Source organism: Lissotriton helveticus, chromosome 3_1 (genome assembly GCF_964261635.1).
Source record: "Lissotriton helveticus chromosome 3_1, aLisHel1.1, whole genome shotgun sequence".
NCBI lineage: Eukaryota > Metazoa > Chordata > Amphibia > Caudata > Salamandridae > Lissotriton > Lissotriton helveticus.
Genome location: NC_136061.1, coordinates 2,015,642,165 through 2,015,664,521, shown reverse-complemented (window position 1 = coordinate 2,015,664,521; position 22,357 = coordinate 2,015,642,165). Strand labels below are relative to the sequence as shown.

General features: G+C 46.0%; 1 protein-coding gene across 1 annotated transcript; it reads right to left on the bottom strand.

The window, feature by feature from the left end:
• Window positions 1–320: 320 nt before the first annotated feature.
• On the bottom strand, window positions 321–21,564 carry LOC144824357 (zinc finger BED domain-containing protein 6-like). The gene is made up of 3 exons (XM_078683470.1): window positions 20,486–21,564; window positions 15,551–19,909; window positions 321–354 (listed from the first exon to the last, which is right to left on the bottom strand). The coding sequence occupies exons 2-3, from the start codon at window positions 18,400–18,402 to the stop codon at window positions 321–323; spliced, it is 2,886 nt and encodes a 961-aa protein (XP_078539596.1). The 5' UTR covers window positions 18,403–19,909; window positions 20,486–21,564.
• Window positions 21,565–22,357: the final 793 nt, after the last annotated feature.

Here is a 22,357-nt window from a genome sequence, read left to right as displayed (position 1 = left end):
TGTGTGCTGTCTTTCTTAGAAAGACGCATGCAAAGACCAATAGCGGGTGATGAAAAAAAAAGCACACACACGAGCGTGTGTTCAGAGTTTATACTCCTTACTAAAAGACTCACAGGGCAGCGCATGCCCACTGGCCCAGCTGAGACCTAAAAAGCACTCTGTAGAAATGTAGGCCACAATATATGGTGCCACCTCGTAGTGTTTCATTGTAAGCTGCTTCGTAAAGGAACAAGGCAGGCCTACGTTTTATTATATGAATACTTGATGTAACAAGTTTTCTTTCCCCTAAAAAGCACGTGGCTTGAGGCAAGGATTGCTGGCTATCCTCCAATGTGGTCTTCCTGCTGTTTACAGCTGTGGAAATGAACACCAAATAAACTGAGCCTTAGGAACTCAGTCAAAACGTCACCTGCTCAACTGACAGTGTTACTTTTATGTAGAAGAGGATTTGCATGTGTTGCATTTTTACTTTAGAATTTAAATAATTCAACTACAATTGTTCTTTAAACGGGACTCAACGGGTCAGGCATTGATTAAATAGTCCTGCACTCTCTTCCCTTTCCCAATTAGGAATAAAACTCTGCTGGGGGAAACTTTCAGAGCTTTCTTCGAAGGGGAAGGTGCCATTATACCCTACCATACAGGAGGCTTTCCGGTACATGTAGACATCATTTATCTAAGCATTTCCTTAATTAATGAAGAGTTCTGTGAAGAGCTTTGAATCATCTTTTGGTTACTTAAGACTGTTAAGTGATCTGATATTCTAAAGAACTATCAAATAAATAACCATCGATACTTGAGTTTTCTATTGCCACTTGAAACATACATCATGTATGAAAGCTCCACATTCTTGACAACTTACCAACCACACTTTTTGTTGTACATGTCACACAAAATCTCCTTTCCTTACTACTGAAGAGAAGTCATGTCATGGCTGAACTATGCTCAACGAGGCCTTACCCCTCTCGGCTCCCATTACCATATGCTGCATCTTAACATATACATGTACCAGGCGTCCTGCCACCCACGCTTACCGTCCTCTGGCAAGTACTCTGTTCAAATATTAAAAAGATAACTAGCATGCCACCTCAATCTACAACCTCCTTTAGCACCGCTGTCTCACCTAAAACTGACAAATTCATGTCATGTTTCACCCCCAGATCATTAACGTCAGTATAGTGAATGAATATGAACTAATAGTTGTGCAACGATATGTTGTGCGTAATTTTTAAATGACATTTCCTATGCTTTAGTAATAGCACAGCGGAGCACAGGAGCATGATGTATCCCTGCATGATAGGCTGGAGTATTTAATTTGAATGATGGCTCTAATTTGAAGGAATATCCCCAATTCCATTGAAATGGGATCCTTTCTAAACCTCTTGCTGCTAAATAAGAGACAACAGTTAATGTCTTGGTATCACGAGTGAGGGCAGGTTCCCTGAAGCATCAATCCACATGTTCAAGGCTGTAGGATTTAGGAACGTTGATTGAGTTCAAATTAATTGAAGGATTAAATGACCTGGCAGGTGCTATTCAAGTAAGGTCCTTAATAATCTTTGGTATAAGAGCTATTTAAATGATGTTACAAATAGCAGCGCAGCACATCGCTCAGTAGGAAACCTCATAGAAAAACAGGGATTCTAGACAATGACATCCATTTGTGAAGCCCAAATACAATGCTGACAAGAAGCATTCTGTCCAGTGTTCTTGTCCTGTCTTTAAAAGCATGAACAAAGACAGTACCTCAGTACCTCATTGACCTTTCAATATGTGTTCAGTGGTTTTAACTATTGATAAATGAGCAATGACCATTTGCATGTGCCTTGCATCACAAACGTCAAATGACTGCATAGGAAGTTCCACAGAAATTGCTACCCAAACAATTCTATCTTTCTGTAACAGTGTTAACATTCTTACAGACCATAGAACCGAGCATGTCTTGTGCACTTACGTCTGGGAGGGGTCTCCATTACTTTCACCTTACTAGGTTTTGTTTGTGTCTCATTCAGGATTTTCTATTATGTCGGCTTTACAGAAGGTCAGGCTGAGAATCGCAGTACCTTCCTCAGCTTCAATCTTTGTCATTCACAGTCGTGAAAATATGCAACCTCATCATACAGCTTGAGATCTCTAAAATATCTCTGTTCATATGTATTAAGGAATTAAGTGTAGATCATCCAAGTAATAGAAATTAGGTAATAAATGTATCATATTTTGTAAATGGGCATTACACCATGAAGTATGGCATGGCATTTTGTGTTTTCAGAATTTAGTCCCTTAAGACCCGATCCACCAGAGAAGTACACATGTAGTGTATTTTTGTAAAGCGCACAGCTGCCCCAACGGGGCGTCCCGGCGCTGTATAACGCTGTGGAACTCTTCCTGGCAATCCCTGTGAGATGCCCCTCCTGGGCACCCCAAGATGAAGCCAGGCATCCCAGTGTTGTAGATGCCGTTGTGGAGATTAAGCAAGCTATTGCCCAGAGTTGCAGCGTGGGATCCATGATTAGAGTAGGCGCCGAGGCGAGAATTATCGAGTCTGCGGACATTGAGCTCAAGACCCTGCCGCATCGGGACTTGAACCCTGGTCCCGGGCCTGATCTCTGCTTCAGAGTCTGCCGCTCTAACCAGAGAGCCACACTTCTCACACATGTGAATAAACCGCTCCCCCCTCCCCCGACCTCTTGGGAAGAACTTAGAGACTCACATAGTGTCAGGCAGAGGCCAAAGAGCTGGGTTCAGTCCAGGTACAGTTGTCACTGGTCAGCTCAATAATTGCAGGAAAAGGCTTCTTGAAGCTTGTGTCTCCTTAGCTTTAACAGGGGGGAAGCCTAATGACTGTTGGAGTCCACTTATTTGTCTTTTGAGATAGCAGATCCAGTTCTTCAAGACTCCAGTAGTGTTCTGAAATTGATGCTTGTAAATACCACATTTATGCCTGGATCGAGCTAGTAGTTGGCAATGGCTGCCTGGAATGCCCTAAACAAAGGAGTAAATGTTCCCCGGGCCAAATCTACCAACTTTGAACATTTTCATGAGGCCCATAGTCATTGGCCATAATAAACGTGGCTCTGAGGGCAATGTGTTAGTGGGGAGTGTACTATGGTAATACTAGTGTCCTTCCACATTTAACACTGAAATCTAGATTGGGGCTGCCACTATATCCACAATAAGCCCAGAGACAGAAGTCTAGTAGAACAAAGCAGGGGTTACCAGCAACCGGAGAGCGGGTATACAAGAATTGTTTTGCTATCCTGTTTCCCTTCCTTTCAAGCATGTTACCAGTGTTTACATGTAAAAACACATCAGACCTGTCAAGCAGGATTTGACATTCAAGCAGAATTTGGCACCATAATATCAAAAGGTATGCTCACATATGGAATATTCTGTCAGGTTCACAGGAGCTATTTCTGCCCATTCAAGTTATCATAATGTTTGCTCCTGGGTAGCATTTTACAACTTTTTCACACATATTCTATGTTAAGTGGAAGACCTAATGCAAATGTATCCACCAGGAACTTCAGGTAGGGAAAAGGTAACTTTCTTTATTACTTATTAAAACTCTAACCTCACAGTTAAATTGGACATTTAATAACTATTAAAAATATTTGTTTAATTATTTTCTAGTTAGTCCCACTCCAGAGATACAGTATTAGGATTTTTAATCTGTAATCTGGTTTTCTACAGATGGCAGCTAGTCCTCCCGCAATAAGAAATAGTGTTGGGATGCTAGTCACTGTAAGTGCTTGATAACATTACATTTCTATATGTACCACTTAAAAATCAATGCACACTGCCTTGTGGGCAACAAGGACTACGTAAGGGCGATTTATTTAATTTAAAAAACTCTTTTTATTAATGACAAGCTTATTCAATGTACCCACTTTACAAACAGAAGCGCCCCCGGTTGCATCGCTTGTTTGAAATCTTACCACAGACCTTGAATCATTCCAGTTTTGTGACATTATTAGATAGACCCAAATTACAATTAGGCTAACCCGAATCTTGTCTTTGTCTAAGTTGCGGGGGCTCACATATGCCTCCCCTATAAACGTCCTATTTTACCCAAATCTGCAACCATTCTTTAGGACACCATCTAGATTCGTACACTGTCCTCTCTGTCAACATGCACCAGGCAGTGTATTTTCCCCACGCCATAAGTGTTGGTGTTTCCAGTGCCCTCCACAATCTAGCAATGTTCCGTTTAGCAATTATCATGCCGAGTATCACCCATATCCTTTCTTTGCTATTTAGATCTGTAGGACCCAATATATTCAGGAGACAGATGTTTATACTATAGTCAATCTTGTTGCCCATCACTTCCTCCATGTACTCCGTCACTTCAGACCAATCAATCTGTATATCCATACATTCCCAAAGTATATGTACCAAGGGTCCCTCCTGCCAGCATCCCCTCATGCATTCTGCCTCCGTTCCATAGCCCATCTTTACCAACGCAGGGCCGCTAAGGTACGTTCTGTTAAGTATTTTCAGTTGTACAAGTCTAAGCCTAGAGGAGATAGCAGTCTCCTTGGGAGAGGCAAGTGCTTCGATACATTCCTCATCCTCCAATCCCGCAATATCATGCTCTCAACTAGCTCGGAACCTGAGGAGGGGGTCAAACATATTATTGATTCGTTTCTTATAAGTCAGTGAAATGGAGTTCTCCCGCATATATTCATCTAGAACCCTGTCTTCTAACGGGGAGGATTCTTGCAGTGTCTCGCCCTTCGCTATCACAGCTTGCAGTGCGTGCCTGGTCTGTAGGTACCTAAAGTACTCAGAATTGGCAAGGTCGTACTCCGTTTGCAGTTGGGCAAAAGTGATTATCCCTCCTGCCCTCCATAAATCTCCAACTTTAGAAATCCTGAAAAAGTCCGATCAGTTAAAACATTTTATGTGTCTCAAACTACCCAGTTGCTGGGCATCCCAGAGTGGGGTGACCTGTGTGACCCTACCCTCCCAGCCCAGGCTTCTCGTTGCTGTCCGCCAAACCTGGACCGCATGCATGGTGGGGCCTGACGGTTTCAGCTTGGTGGAATTGGCATACAGTGCACCTGTAAAGCAGCCACCTGTCCATTTTGTATCCAGCGTCCCCTTGTAGCCTATATATACATTGATTAATTGCGGCAAATTGTGCCACCCAGTAATATCTTTTAATATCTGGGAGACCAATTCCCCCATCATACCACCCTCATGGAAGCTTCTGAATGGATATTTTGGGTGGCTTTCCCTCCCACAAAAGCTCTCTTTGGGCATTTTCTATAGATTTAAAGTAACCTGCCCCTACTGGGTGAGGTGTATTCTGCAAAACATATAAAAAGCGTGGTAGGGACATCATTTTAAATAATGCTGCACGCCCCATCAGGGACAGCGGAAGAGACTTCCAATGTATGACATTGCTTCTAAGTCTTTGCAGCGGGGGCAAGAGGTTGCATTCTAAGCATGGGCGGATTTTGCGGATTGGCAATCCGCGAATTTGCGTATTTACGGATTCGCAATCCGCGAAGATCCGCGAACTCTAGCGGATTTGCGGATTTTTCCGTTTTTTGTGTTGGCGCGTGTTCGCGCCGATTTTGGGACAAGTTCGCAATTGCGAACTTACTTTTCGGCTTGCAACGGCCGCGACTATGTTGTTTCTACGTCTGGTTTATCATCACAGGTTCACAGCACCCTCTGTTTCACCACTGCCACCCTCTGGGACACCCATGCCACCCTCTAGTACATCCTCACTGGCACCTATTAGGTTTATTTATCACTGTAGATTATGGTGGTTGAAAAAAGCAAGCACACCTGCCCTTCTTCAACTGCCATCAATTAATTTGTGTTTCATTAATGTGTCAGTAATTTTGAAAGTTCCAGTCTGGCTGGCACCTGCTTCCTTCCTTATCTGTAATTTGCTTTTTGTTGCAGTGACATTTTTTTTTCACAGGACCTTTATGGTGCTATTCTATGAGCCTGCTGTTTGGGTCATAGCAGGGTCATAGAATAGTTGCAAACTCTGGAGGGGCCCATCAGGAAGCACTACCTTGAATGTTACTAATGTTAAGTTTGAACTTTTGCACCTGCTCATTGCTTTCAGTTTAGCTAAAATCGTTTTTTCTGCAATTTCGCGCGTTTTTTGGGGCGCGAATCCGTGCGAGATCGATTTCGGAAGCCGCGAATACGTGCGAATACAAAATTGTTTTTGTTGCGACGTGTATGTTCGCGTGATCTTGCGCGTGTTCGCGAGGCGCTTCTAGCTATACGTTTGCCAAGTTACCCTATCGGTCGTACACGGGCGCGGCCATCTTGTTGGCGTGACGTAATTCCGTTTCTGCCCGCTATGTGTAATCTCGCAAAGTGTGCTGCTCGCTAGTACAATTTCGCGCGTACTCGCAAGGAAAATCTCGCGCGAACTTACCCACGCGGTCGTGAACGGGCGCGGCCATCTTGTTTCTCATTCATTGCTATGGTTCTGGGCATGCTTTCTCTATCCTCTCTCAATCTCTGCCATCCTTTGCTTGTTTGAAGTTTTTTTGATCTAATTTTACTTATTATCTAACCCTCTATTTTTCTAGCTCTATATTTTTGTGTTTTCTGCAGCTTTTAGTTACTTTTAAACTACTTTTTTAAACTCTTTTCTTTTCTTCTTCACTATTCTATTTCTTCTTTATCATTTAAGTTTATTTCTGCCCAGACCATGGTAAAGGGAGCCGGGAAGCACCCTGAGAAGGGGAAGGGTCCCGCACCCCGTGCCCGGCTCCCGTGCGGGCGTTTAAGGGGGGAGCAAGTGGTCCCGAGGGAGATCTTCAGCGCGGAGGAAGGGGCGGCACTGATCTTCCACGTCCAGCGCCGCCTCCCCAAGACGATCCTGGGAGGTGGCAAGATCGCGACCGGCTATGGCATCCGGGAGCGCCGCCAGCGGTGGGAGAAGGTGTGCCGGGCCATGTACAAGATCTCTGGGGTCCGGCGCACATATAACCAGGCCACCCACCGCTGGACCGATGTCATGGACCGGGAGCGGGACTTGCTGGACGCGCTCGGCGTAGAGGTCCCCGGGCTTGGTGAGTAGTAGTAGTAGTACATTTACTACTCTGTTTTATCCTGCTCTGTTATTTGCAAATCTTTGTTCTTTACCAAGAGCAATAATGCTGCCGATTACATTGAGGTAAATTATATTTCAAAATCTTCTATGCATTTCATTTTCAGGTGCACTGCTCTCCTTCTCAGTAGCCTTGCTTGCTACTATGCTTCTTTGTTTTGTATGTTGTGTTCAGAAGCATTTCATTGGCCTGAGAAATTATGTATGAGTGTACTGTAAAGAAAAGAACTGCGTAATGCTAGACAGTAAGGGTCATATTTTCAATTACCGGCGCATCCCTGCAAAGTAGCAGGGATGCGGCAGTAATTGTGTGCCATGCCACCACCATCCATTGGACAAAACGTCACAGAAGCCTTACGCATCTGTGCCGTAAAGGCAGCGCATTGCTGGAGTTGCGTGCCAACGATGGCGCAGCTCCAGCAATGCTCTGGGGTACCCTATCTCCCCAATGCTGCATCAAGCCGTACGTCGGCTTCAAGCGCGCAGGGTTTGAGTCATGCATCATTGTCCTAAAAGTGACTGATTGACATCTTGTAGATTTCCCTCAGCCACTTTTAGGATTCGTTCCTGCGCAGGTACGCCCTCCCTTGCGCCGGAACGCCCCCTGATGGCGCAGGGCTTTACAACGTGATGCATCGCCCATATGCCCATATGTGTTTTTTTTTTTAATATATACGCCGCACCAACACCATGGCGAGTCTTTTGTTCTGCCGCTGCGTCAGAAAAGGCACGCAACAATGGAGGAAAATCAGCCGCAACTTCCGCAAGGGACTTATAAATCAGCCCCAACAGACTGAAGTCCAGTCCTTCCTTTAGACAGTCACATGGCTATCAGAAGAAATAGTGGCGGTGGTGGCGGGTGGATTGATAGTTTGAGTATTCACTGATCTGCAAGCAGGATGGACTTTGTCTGTCACGTGTTGCGCACTGCTGCCTGCAGTGCCAGGCCTAGGCAAACCTCTTTAGTAGTCTGTTTTTTGAGTTACATAGGAACTTTCTAAGTCAACGTTCCGCAAATCAGGCAATACGAATAACGTAGTATACCACATGAGATAGATCCCGTGGAATAGTTGTCTATCTATTTGCTATTTTTCCAAAATATGTTGTTATTGTTCTTTTCAAATGTTTGATTTGGTTGAAAAATCTCATCCATGTTTTCTGGTTTTTCTTTCTTTCATGTTGTACATCAGCTCCCCCCAAGGGCAAGAGGACACAGGAGGAGGGTGCTGAGGATGCAGGCCAGGATCGGGCAGGCGAGGGCTCCTTTGCTGGCCCCAGTAAGTTTATATTTTAATAAACAGTACCTATTTTTTCCTAGCGTTCCTCATTCGATTTTTTCTAAATCGTCTTTGATCTTCTTGTAGACTGGATATAAATTCTTATCCTGCCTCGAATATGACTCCCTGTGGTATTACTAGACTATTCTTATTAGTCTGTCTGTGTAGCTAACTAAGATTGGACATTTGGCAATTCCATTGGACTCCCATTATATTCAGCAATACCTCTATGCACTGTCTCCTTACTGACTAGATAGTGTGGCAGAGTCATTCAGCTCCCGAAGTCACCGATTATAGATCCCCAATGATCTCTAGATTATCGTACGCAGGACAAGAGAGTAGTACGGAGTCACAGCACAGTCAAGAAGTGTCAGAGGCACTCATGCTTGCAAAAATTCCAAAACCTTTAGCTCATCCACTCTAGTCTAGAGGAACAAAAACCACAGAGTCTATTTAAGTGTAAAAGCTTTATTAAAAGTAAACACATTTATTAAAATCTACTTTGTCATAAAACTATTTAACTGTAAACGGAAAAGTGGTTAGTGCTGACGATTAATTGGACACATTTCTTGTGGTCGAGCCGAACTCTCACCTAGTTTGAACTTGATCCTGGTCGTGTTCTTAGGACTCAGGAGTCAAGCTTCTGTCTGTTAGGAGAAAAAGTGGTGCGTGTTAAAAATCAAAAGCAAGCATTCATCAGTTGTGCATAAAAGTGCAGCAAGACAACAGCCTTCCCTGGAAAATGGGACATTTTTACTATGGAGTAGACAGTCACAAATTATTACATTGTATTCTGTTTTTTTAACATTTCTCCTAGACCAAATATTATATAGTAGTGAGTGGTGTATTCTAACATTCTTAAATGTACTTTGTAGGTGTAACATCTGGTGACGGGGCCAGCGCGGAGGTGGCTGTGTTGGACTTGGACTCGGAGGCCTCTGGGGAGGAGGCGGCGGTAGAAGAGCTGGTGGCCGTTCCTGTGGGGGATCAAACGGTGGTGGCGGAAACAGGTAAGCTATATATTCCTTACTTATTGAGATTGAAGACTGCATAGTGTGCTTTCTGCACGGGTGTATTACAATTACAAATCAACCAGGTAGTAGCCTCCTCGAAATGTACTTCGACTTAGCTGTGAAGTTTTTGGTGAGAAGAATCCCAATAAGTTCTTAGACGAACGTGATGGATGGGATGAACGAAAAGCGAAAGAAGGGTGTAAGTAAGTGGGACGCGAACTTGTATGATGGCTGGCAAAGAAGAACGATATGTGTTTGCTTGGACCCAGAGGTGGCTGGGAAGGAAAGAATATGGTATGGTGCATGGCTGGGTCAATGATGAAGCAAGGATGGGTGGAAGGACAGCAGCCTGGGTGGGTGAAACAGAAACTGTATGTGTGCGTATACTTTGACTGAATGGATGCCTGGAGCATGGTATTCTCTGACTCTTACATAGCACATGTGTATCTAGAGAGAGTAGATGGTCGCCAGGTGAAGTAAGTGTTACCTTGAAGAGCATGTACCACCGCACCCGCACGTCCGTCCCAGTGCAGGGAAGGCAAGGAAAAGAAATTGTAAATGTGTCCAATACTACCATGAATAGTAGCAGTACTTTGTATTGCGTTTGCATTCACAGCATATATCTGGTTATTACGGTGGACACTCCGTACCTCTCTTAATAACTTTAGTTTACTTGTAGTACGTCATTCATGTGTGGGTGTATCACTGTTCACTCAATATTAAGCAAAGCACCTAAAGTCATCTCATCTGTCATTAAATACGTCCCATGTGAAGTGATAGATAATCAAATTAGTTAGCTTCTTCAGTTTCCTTTTCTAGTACTCATTTGCACTGTAGGGTGAAAGGTAAATTAATTAAGCAGTAGCCCTTGTAACAGAGTATTCTCAGTGCCACCCGTAATAGAAAAGTAATAGCTTCACCACCTGCATGTACTGGACCGGTACAGTAACGCAAGTCTGTCTCCATCATCATGGTGTGCAACTTTTTTTCCCGGGTGCAACTTCACTGTGCTGTGTCCATGTCATTCTGCCGGCTTGCATAAGATAACGTACCCATTTCCCTAAACAAGAGAGAAGAAGAAGAATAAGACTGGTGTACTGTCATAGTCGACTGTAATGGAAGTCCATAGTGGTCGTAGAATTAGTTCATTAAACTACCACTACTGTTAGAGCAAGGATGCAGAAGTGGGAGGTTACATAGATACTGTCCTCAATAGTTATGTACTGTGCTTTCAATTTGCTACTTGTACTCTGTGACCCAACTTTCGGCTCAATCACTTTGTGTTATTAATAAGGAGCATTGGTTACAGACTATGTCTTTCTTTCTTCATATAGTTGCTCCTTCCAAATCAATAACAAGGAGGGAGCAGGCTAGATTGGCCCGGCAACGGAGGCTGGAGGCCACAGTCGCCGAGTATCGGCGGCTGGTGGCCCTGGAGGAGGAGGAGGACACGCAGTCGAGCGGGGCAACATCTTCGACTGTGACCACTGCATCCTCCTCCGTGACTAAGCCAGCGGGACCGAGCCGGGCTAAGAAAGCCGACCGCCACCGCCAAGCAACCGAAATACCAGCTGCCCCCCACAGGAGCTGCAAGGAACGTCAACGCCGCCTACGAGTCCGCATGTCCAACCTGGAGCAGGAGGTCCTGAGGTATAAGAACTTGGTTAAGGGCCTCCGCTCCGAGCTTGCCACCCTCCGCAAGGAGTATGATGCCCATGCCGCATCATGCACCAGCACCAGCACCCTCCAGTAGTGGAGTGTCCCTTGCCCTTTTTTTATAGACTTTTGGGGGGTGGGATTTGGGAGTTGGGATCGTTTTGGGACGTTTCAGAGACAATCGTTGGGGTTAGGGTGGGTGAGGGAGATTATTTTGTTAGGGCTAAATAAATATATTTTTCAACTTTATCTGACCATACCTGTTTTTTACTGCTTTTCAGTCTGGTGGGTGGGGGGCGGGGGTGTAACAGTAACTTTGTTTTCCTGAACAGTCGTAGGACTTTAGTAGTACAACCGTCAATCTCTTGTCTACTCCGAAATAATACTCCATTATACTACCTCCCACCAAACGCTTATCTTACCTGTAATTTGTGTTAGAAATTAGGGCTAGGCCCAGGGCTGGCTCCAGGTGAAATGGGGATTAACGTTGTCAATCCTGGGCGGGTGACATTTCCTCATTGCGGTGGTACTAGTGGTGTGACACAGTGGCAGTTGCATGCCTATGGAAAAAAAGAAAACGAAACCTTGTTTGTCCTCCTTACTGTAGCATTACAACGGTTACGGTACGATCGAGAAAATAGCAGGTGACAGTACACTAGAACAGTGCCATAATGTAGCCTAACAAATGGTAAAGTATTTGCTTGCAAGTATAACTAGTACTTGCGTTGAATTTATTTGACATTGGCTACTACTACTAGAAGATATAGTACTGAAGCTGAGTAAGTCTAGAAGATATCCTCGTATTCCTTCACCAGCCTGTTGCTGCTATCACCTTATCCTCCCCAGCAAGTGTGTGGAATTATTGATGTCATTTTAGTCAGACATCAAGCAAAACAACACAGCCCGGGGGAAGAGGGTTAGGGTTTGTAAAATGGATGGGAATGGGGGTTTCTTTTTGGGTAGGTTTTGTTGAGAGAAGAAAAAAAAAGCAGAGCATGGACAAACAATAATTGAAGATACAGAGTTTACAGACAATCTTTGGTTACAAACTAAAGGTAAGCACATGCAGTCACACTCATAGAATAAAAGACAACAATGGATACTGTATCTGTATTGCGTATGTTGTTGGAGTTGTCCTGTTGAAATTGGTAAGTAAGTTGTATGCAGCAAACAATTCCTCTTATTGGCGGCACTCCTCCATTCCAGCTGACGCTTCGTCCATCAATGTGGTGGTGACCACTGACAGAAGAGACACCCTGTCCACTGCCTGCCTGGCGGATGTTGACTGAAACCCGGCCTGTAATTATTGAACGGAAAACAGGAAGTGCTATTACAATACCACTGATAAATAAATAAAAGGTATGTACGCTGTGTGGTTCAAAAAGTGACACTTTGATTTCCCTAATAGACAGTACAATATTTTTGAAATTGCGTGCTCTGTCTGAGTCACCTTTTTAAGGATCAATAAGTATGGCCAAAATATTATAGCGGATCTTTCCCCTCAAGGTGGGTGTACTACTGTGTTTTAGAACAAAATTTGACCTTCCCAGCAATGCTCCCACCAAGACCCTTACTAAAGCCAGTCGCAAAAATGTAGAAGAACCCAATCATATCTCCAAAAACGATGCCTAGCAGAAAAATGGTTACAAAACGTACTTTGAAAGTAACAGTAGGCCCAAATACAGACCGTGGATTGTATTCAAACCACTTGCCTGCAAGCAAAAGTATCCATAGCCAGCATCGCTCCAACAGTGCTCTACAACAACAGAACCGCGTTGCAATAGAACCCCCCTAAACACATGCAATCCTGCTGCTAGGGCTAACCCTAACGAACCCTAACTTACAAAAAGTGCCAAAACTGGTGTTTCCTTATGGATTTTGTCCAACAAACTTCTAGCCGGTATTAGACCTTCTCAGGAATGCCCCAGGCAAGACCCGCCAACCCACCCGCAAAAAAACACCCGACACAACACCACCAAACAGCGAAAAAGCTAAATCTCATACTTACAATGTCTCTCGGCCTTCGGTCCAAACGCGGCGCTGTGCAGCTAGGTCGTCATCATCATCAATCATCATAACTCCTGTTTTCCACCACGGATTTCCTGAAAAGCAAATGCAATCAAGATTAGACTGTCGCAGCAGTGCTTCGACAGAGACCCCGGCCGCAACCCACCCACGAACAGCAGGAAGCCCCCCAAAACGCTACATTGAGCAAGATGTCTGAAGAAATGGCAAAAAAAAGGCTTTTCCTTAAGGATTTTGTCCAAAACACTTCTATCCGGCATTAGACCTTCCCAGGAATGCCCCAGCCAAGACCCGCCAACCCACCCGCAAAAAAACACGCGACAACACCCCCAAACAGCGAAAAAGCTAAATCTCATACTTACAATATCTCTCGGCCTTCGGTCCAAAGTAACGCGCTGTGCAGCTAGGTCATCATCAATCATCATAACTCCTGTTTTCCACCACGGATTTCCTGAAAAGCAAATGCAATCAAGATTAGACTGTCGCAGCAGTGCTTCGACAGAGACCCCGGCCGCAACCCACCCACGAACAGCAGGAAGCCCCCCAAAACGCTACATTGAGCAAGATGTCTGAAGAAATGGCAAAAAAAAGGCTGTTCCTTATGGATTTTGTCCAAAACACTTGTATCCGGTATTAGACCTTCCCAGGAATGCCCCAGGCAAGACCCGCCAACCCACCCGCAAAAAAACACCCGACACAACACCCCCAAACAGCGAAAAAGCTAAATCTCATACTTACAATGTCTCTCGGCCTTCGGTCCAAACGCGGCGCTGTGCAGCTAGGTCGTCATCATCATCAATCATCATAACTCCTGTTTTCCACCACGGATTTCCTGAAAAGCAAATGCAATCAAGATTAGACTGTCGCAGCAGTGCTTCGACAGAGACCCCGGCCGCAACCCACCCACGAACAGCAGGAAGCCCCCCAAAACGCTACATTGAGCAAGATGTCTGAAGAAATGACAAAAAAAAGGCTGTTCCTTATGGATTTTGTCCAAAACACTTCTATCCGGTATTAGACCTTCCCAGGAATGCCCCAGGCAAGACCCGCCGGCGCCAACCCACCCGCAAAAAAACACCCGACAACACCCCCAAACAGCGAAAAAGCTAAATCTCATACTTACAATATCTCTCGGCCTTCGTTCCAAATGCGGCGCTGTTCAGCTAGGTCATCATCATCAATCATCATAACTCCTGTTTTCCACCACGGATTTCCTGAAAAGCAAATGCAATCAAGATTAGACTGTCGCAGCAGTGCTTCGACAGACACCAAAAATTACACACAAACCCCCGGAACCCCGCCAAAGAGCACCTCAAAGGCAAGCAAGTCAGCAAAAACGGCAAGAAATTTCCACCTCATATTTGGTCCAAAACACTTTTGTCCATTATTAGAGCTTCACAGCAATGGGCCCAAAACCGTCAACTCACCCGCAAAGAAGTACAACACCCCCACAAGTGCTGAGTCTTTCTTCATTGTGCGTAATCCAGCACTCTGCTTGGAGGGAAATCGCAGTCTGGAGGAGGAGGATAGAGGAGCATGTTCTTCAGAACTTGTGAACCTGAGGAATGTAGACTGCGGCACCTTCAAATCAATAAGCAAACAAGTGAAGACAGTTCTGATGATGGTCTTGTTTTTGGGATTAGGTGATTAAAGTTTGAATTAAATTAACTGTGCAAAACAAAGAAAGAGAGACACAAAGCACACAGGAATAAAAGTGAATAAGGACGAAAAAGAAAGTTCTTGATTGATTGTCTCATTTTCAGGGCTCGGTGTCAGGGAATAAGAACAAGATTTCGTCATCATACTCTGCGAATTCAGGCTGGATGAGGTCAGTGGCACCGAACAGAGAAAAAATCCCCTCATCTACGTTGCTGTCCTCCTCGTCTTCATGCGGCGTGCTTTCTCGTACTTTGTAATCTGGTGGTATGAGGTGCTGATTCATCTTGATCATTGTCAGCCGCTCCACATTTTTGGGCGAGAGGCGGCTCCGTTTGGGAGTTACAATGCCACCAGCAGCACTGAAAACACGTTCAGAAGACACACTTGTGAGTGGGCAAGACAAATAGTTTATAGCCAGGTTGAAGAGCTGTGGCCACAATTGTTTTTTGCCATGCCAATACTGCAATGGCTCATCATTAAGGAAGACCTCTGTTGAGTCATTCAGATAGTCCTGCACCATCGACTCAAGGTCATCAACTGTTCCTCCACTTTGCTTACTTTTTGCTGTGCCTGTGACATTTTTTCGAGAACCATACCCCATCAAACTTAGCCAATCCTCCTCCCCAGCCACTGTTAGTGTTGTCATTGTGTGTGGTGCAGATGATCCAGTTGCCGGTGTCTTTAACGGCTGAGAGGTCACTTGTGCCCCAGCCACAGGTGCAGAAGTGGATTCTTGTGACTGCGGATGGCCTGCTGATGCTGATGCTGATGTACTGGCTTCTCCTTCAATAACCTGCCGTTCTTTTTCAAACCTCTTGGCTGACCAGGCTAACCAATGTTTGTACTTTTGAACATCTGCATCAGCGAAAGGAAAGAATGCGTTGTCTGCCAGCGCCTTTTTGTAGCGTGGATCCAGAATAGTAGCACAAATGTAATGCTGATCTGAGTTGATGTTTTGAAGACGTTCATCACCACGTAGGCGATGTAATAATTTCTCAGACAAAATGAAATGTTTTTTTTTTTTTTCATCTTTTGCAAACTCAGAAGAAACCGCCATCAGTTGGTGCTCCAGTATGCACAACAATGGGATAGCTTTTCCCAAATTACAGTCCTCCTGGCTGACTGCACGCGTGAAGAACTCAAAAGGACGAAGCATGTCTGTCAGGCTTTTAACTATGTCCCATTGCGCCTTACTCATCCGCAGGTCCTCCTTCTGAGATGTAGCCTCTGTCAAGAAATAGTGATCGAGTACCGTATACTGCTCATGCAGACGCTCAAGCATGTAGAAGGTTGAGTTCCAACGTGTTGCCACCTCCTGGATGAGTGCTTTCACTGGCATTCCACGTTGAAGTAGCAGTCTCCGCAGATGCTTCCGGGCCTTAAAAGAATGGCTGAAATGGTTGCACATTTTGCGGCAGGTGGCCATTACCTCGAACGCTGGACTCTCTTTATCACTCAAGAATTTTTGAACTACCAGGTTGATACAGTGCGCCAAACACGGCACTCTAACATGGTCACCAAGGAACATGGCCTTAACTACATTGGCGCCATTATCCGTGGAAACATAACCAATCTTGCGTTTTAGGGGGGATAGCATTGTCAAGACCTTTTTGTCAAACTCTTCCAAAAGGTTTTCTGCTGTGTGACTTTTCTCCAAGCCAAACATGGCTAGTGTTGCATGTTTCCGAGCAGCTTTGAAAACTTGGTCCGGGTCAACACCTGCGTTTAGCTTTGCTATAACACCTGAAAAAGAGACCCAGTGTGCAGTGATGCACATGTAATCATCGCCTGGGCCACTGGTCCACATGTCTGTTGTCAGATGTATTGTGTGAACAGCACTCTTCTGCAAAGCTGCCCCAATCGCCTGCAGCACATCTTCATGTAGTGCTGGAACCGCAACTCTGGCAAAATAGAACCGGCTCGGAACCTTCCATTTAGGGCAGAGCGTTGCAACTAATTCAAGAAAACCTACCGCTTCTACAAAAGAAAAAGGTAGAAGGTCCACAGCTAGCATTTTAGCCAGCTTAGTGTTATACAGACGCGTCAGTGGGTGGTTGCGTTCATATGGCACGTCTGAAGTAAGCATTGTTCTAATGTTGGCCTGGACCAAGCATTTACGGGCTGATAATGACTTCGTTGACCCAATTTTGCTCGCTGGTGAACTTTTGTGCGTTGGTGTCTCACTCGCTCCAACACTCTTAGTGTGCCTCACATTGGGTGTGCTGCTGACAGGGGTACTGGGTGTAAGGGAAGTGTTTGACACGTCTTCTTCCTGCTCGTCAACATCAGATGAAACATCAACGTTTCCTTGATTTTGGCCTTTCTTGATCGCAGCTAGGTGCGCAAACCATTTGACAGCGTGCTTTCTCTCAAGATGACCACTCTGGCCGCCGGTACCATAGTTGGTACCTGACTTACCACGACTAACTGCAAGCTTACAAAGGGTACAAATGGCAAACTTTGGATTTTTGGGACAAACAGTAAAGAAGTCCCAAACTGGGGACTTGAAGTGTCTGTGGGACCTGGAGGAGGCGGCGATACTGGTGGTGGTGGTCATGAAGCTAATGCCAGATGAAGTGGAGGATCTGGATTGCCCAACTTTTGTACGTTTTCCACTTTCACCGCCACTAATTAAGGTCGAGGTTGACGCAGGTCTCTTCTTGCCAGAAAGAAATATGGAAGCGGGACGAGTTGGTGTACTACTTAACTCCAATGATTGTGGTGTTTCCACTGCCTCCTCATCGACAACATCATCATCATCATCATCACGCGCAGCAGCTCTTCGGGCTAGGGTCAAAATGTCTGTTTGCTGCATGCCCGCTGGGGCTGCAGTGACCTTTATGATGACTGGGTCGTCGTTGGCAGAGTCTTCATCAGCAGCAGTATCCGCCACTTCTTGTTGAGCCTCATCACACTCCATAAGTCTGAGACTTTGGACGAGCTTCCTTTTACGCTTAAGTACCTTTGTTGGATCATGGTGTGCCTCACTCTCAGATGGCTGTGGTGCTGGTTCCCAAGTTTGATCCGTATCATCAGAAGGAGGTGTGCTTGAAGAGGATGTAGACACCACCCTTGATCTCTTCCTTGCTAGGGTTGTGGAAGACAATGAAGGATCAGCAGGAGGAGTGGCTTCCTCAAATGATACCTCGCCTTGATTGTCGATTTCCTGATGTGCCCCTACTTCGGGAGGAACAACTATTGTGGGCACTTGTGACCCTCCATGCACCTCTGCTTGCGCATCTCCTTGCGCTGCCTCTCCTTCCACATGTACTTGGGCTTGTACTTGCACATGTGATTGTTGTTGCGGCTGTGGTTGTTCAACACTCGTCAGATGAGCTACAACAACCTGTGTTGATTGAGGGACATTGCTGCTGCTTTCTTGCGATGAGCCAACATCACTGGTCGATGGTGATTGAAGAACTATACTGGCTGCCTCTGCAGCACTCAAGGGCTTGGACTTAAGTTGGCGTGGTGGTGGTGGTGGCACTGAGCCCAATGGAGCGGGGGGGGTGCTGCCAGCTTGGTCCCCAGCAGATCCCGCTGCTGCTGCTGCAGGCATACTTTTTTTTTTACTCCCAAAAAAAGGGGCGGGCGGCACACCAGTCTCCTTGGTAACTTGCTTCTTCTGCTCCTTACTGGCACCTTTCTTGCTAGAGGAGCTACGGGTTACTTTTTTTGGGGCCATCCTCTTCAGAGCAGGTCAGCAGGCAGCAGTTGCACGAGTTGCAGAGGGTTCTGTGTCCAGACGTGACGTCGCGTGACGTTATGCTGCACACACCGCTGCAGGACTTCTTCCTGGCACTGGTGGTTCTCTTGAGTCTTCTTGTGCACCTAAAAGCAATGGAAGACAGAGGAACATCAGTTCAGTTATACACCCCAAAAATTCGACAAAACACAGAAAAATGAGCACAATCCCATGCCATCCTTGATGTTTACATTGAAGACACCCCACAGAAAGACTACGGACATGCAAGTATGCAACACTCACTACCCCTGGGCATAATGGATGAAAAGTAGGCAAAATAAGTGCAGGCCTCAGACACTGCCTCTCCTCAAAATGGCCCCTTACACCCCAGGCACATGTTGCCTGTACCAGCCAGCACTCAAGATGGCCACCACCACCACCCACATGGCCAGTCCACATCAACAGTACACCCCCAAAAAACAGAAAAACAGCCAGAAATCACCACAATCCAACGCCATCCATGATGTTTACATTAAAGAGAGTGAGACCACACCACAGGCACACTCAGTCCATGCACCACTCACCACCCCTGGGCAAAGGGCCCCACCAGCAGCCCCCCAAAAACGACAAAAAACAATAAAATAAGCACAATCCCAGCCCATCCATGGCCTCAATTATGTTTAAATTCAAGAAGACACCCCACAGAAAGACTAGGCCCATGCAACACTCACCACCCCTGGGCAAAGGGCCCCACCAGCAGGCCCAAAAAAACGACAAAAAACAATAAAATCAGCACAATCCCAGCCCATCCATGGCCTCAATGGTGTTTAAATTCAAGAAGACACCCCTCAGAAACACTAGGCCCATGCAACACTCACTACCCCTGGGCATAATGGATGAAAAGTAGGCAAAATAAGTGCAGGCCTCAGACACTGCCTCTCCTCAAAATGGCCCCTTACACCCCAGGCACATGTTGCCTGTACCAGCCAGCACTCAAGATGGCCACCACCACCACCCACATGGCCAGTCCACATCAACAGTACACCCCCAAAAAACAGAAAAACAGCCAGAAATCACCACAATCCAACGCCATCCATGATGTTTACATTAAAGAGAGTGAGACCACACCACAGGCACACTCAGTCCATGCACCACCCACCACCCCTGGGCAAAAGGCCACACCAGCAGCCCCCCAAAAACGACAAAAAACAATAAAATAAGCCCAATCCCAGCCCATCCATGGCCTCAATTATGTTTAAATTCAAGAAGACACCCCACAGAAAGACTAGGCCCATGCAACACTCACCACCCCTGGGCAAAGGGCCCCACCAGCAGGCCCAAAAAAACGACAAAAAACAATAAAATCAGCACAATCCCAGCCCATCCATGGCCTCAATGGTGTTTAAATTCAAGAAGACACCCCTCAGAAACACTAGGCCCATGCAACACTCACTACCCCTGGGCATAATGGATGAAAAGTAGGCAAAATAAGTGCAGGCCTCAGACACTGCCTCTCCTCAAAATGGCCCCTTACACCCCAAGCACATGTTGCCTGTAGCAGCCAGCACTCAAGATGGCCACCACCACCACCCACATGGCCAGTCCACATCAACAGTACACCCCCAAAAAACAGAAAAACAGCCAGGAATCACCACAATCCAATGCCATCCATGATGTTTACATTAAAGAGAGTGAGACCACACCACAGGCACACTCAGTCCATGCACCACCCACCACCCCTGGGCAAAAGGCCACACCAGCAGCCCCCCAAAAACGACAAAAAACAATAAAATAAGCCCAATCCCAGCCCATCCATGGCCTCAATTATGTTTAAATTCAAGAAGACACCCCACAGAAAGACTAGGCCCATGCAACACTCACCACCCCTGGGCAAAGGGCCCCACCAGCAGGCCCAAAAAAACGACAAAAAACAATAAAATCAGCACAATCCCAGCCCATCCATGGCCTCAATGGTGTTTAAATTCAAGAAGACACCCCTCAGAAACACTAGGCCCATGCAACACTCACTACCCCTGGGCATAATGGATGAAAAGTAGGCAAAATAAGTGCAGGCCTCAGACACTGCCTCTCCTCAAAATGGCCCCTTACACCCCAGGCACATGTTGCCTGTACCAGCCAGCACTCAAGATGGCCACCACCACCACCCACATGACCAGTCCACATCAACAGTACACCCCCAAAAAACAGAAAAACAGCCAGAAATCACCACAATCCAATGCCATCCATGATGTTTACATTAAAGAGAGTGAGACCACACCACAGGCACACTCAGTCCATGCACCACCACCCCTGGGCAAAAGGCCACACCAGCAGCCCCCCAAAAACGACAAAAAACAATAAAATAAGCACAATCCCAGCCCATCCATGGCCTCTATTATGTTTAAATTCAAGAAGACACCCCACAGAAAGACTAGGCCCATGCAACACTCACCACCCCTGGGCAAAGGGCCCCACCAGCAGGCCCAAAAAAACGACAAAAAACAATAAAATCAGCACAATCCCAGCCCATCCATGGCCTCAATGGTGTTTAAATTCAAGAAGACACCCCTCAAAAACACACTAGGCCCATGCAACACTCACTACCCCTGGGCATAATGGATGAAAAGTAGGCAAAATAAGTGCAGGCCTCAGACACTGCCTCTCCTCAAAATGGCCCCTTACACCCCAAGCACATGTTGCCTGTAGCAGCCAGCACTCAAGATGGCCACCACCACCACCCACATGGCCAGTCCACATCAACAGTACACCCCCAAAAAACAGAAAAACAGCCAGAAATCACCACAATCCAATGCCATCCATGATGTTTACATTAAAGAGAGTGAGACCACACCACAGGCACACTCAGTCCATGCACCACCCACCACCCCTGGGCAAAAGGCCACACCAGCAGCCCCCCAAAAACGACAAAAAACAATAAAATAAGCACAATCCCAGCCCATCCATGGCCTCAATTATGTTTAAATTTAAGAAGACACCCCACAGAAAGACTAGGCCCATGCAACACTCACCACCCCTGGGCAAAGGGCCCCACCAGCAGTCCCAAAAAAAAGACAAAAATCAGCACAATCCCAGCCCATCCATGGCCTAAATGGTGTTTAAATTCAACAAAACAGTTGTATCATGCACCCCTAACCAACCCTGGTCCTACTGGATACTGTGGCTACCCACAATATAATTTATTTAATGTTCTGAAAAAGTTCCAAAATTTTACTTGCAGCAACTGTAATGCCCCAAACAAACTTACTTGTGAAAGTTGATTTCTAATCCAAAAGTGATCCAAAGACAGTCAAAAAGGCCTCAAATCCAAATATCCAGCAGCACCCACAAAAAGTAATCCTTCCAGCTCCAGATCCAAATGAAAGTGACCAGGAGATGGACAAAGCACTGGGAGGAGCCTGCTGGACAGGAACAGGAAGTTGGAGACTGTGGGGCACTTCCTTCCTCCCCCCCCCCAAAATGGACTCCTTGCAAAAAAAAAAGGCCATGCAAATGTCAACCTGAGGAGTGATTCTGATAAAAATCATAATTTTCTGAAGGTTTATCCTGTTTGCTGGTGATTTTCTTGTGCGAAATTGCAAAATCTCTATTTCGCAAGTGCGAGATTGTTCCTTTCCGCCGCAACTACGTGTTCGCAATTGCGAACTCTCGCGAGGTGTGCTGTGCAAGGTGGCAAGCCGCGAGTACGTATTCGCGGGCCACAAACTCCCGCGGGAACACGCAGCAAGATCTAAAACGGCGCGTCACTCGCAAAGAAAAACAACTCGGCAAACGCTAAAATGACGGAAAGTGAACGCCGTGCACCACGCCGCGTGCCGCAACCAAGCAAAAAATCCGCCGCGAGCGGATTCACGGATTTGCGACAAATTCGCGAGCGTTCGCGGATTGCGGATTTGCCGAAAATCCGAAAAATCCACGAGCGGAGCGGATTTTACGC

Excerpts from the sequence above, each read along its gene's own strand:
- LOC144824357 (XM_078683470.1), bottom strand. The coding sequence starts at position 18,402 with ATGGCCCCAAAAAAAGTAACCCGTAGCTCCTCTAGCAAGAAAGGTGCC. Across the intron at positions 355-15,550 it reads GTTCAAAAGTACAAACATTG|CTGTAAACAGCAGGAAGACC; the intron begins GTTAGCCTGGTC and ends TCATTTCCACAG.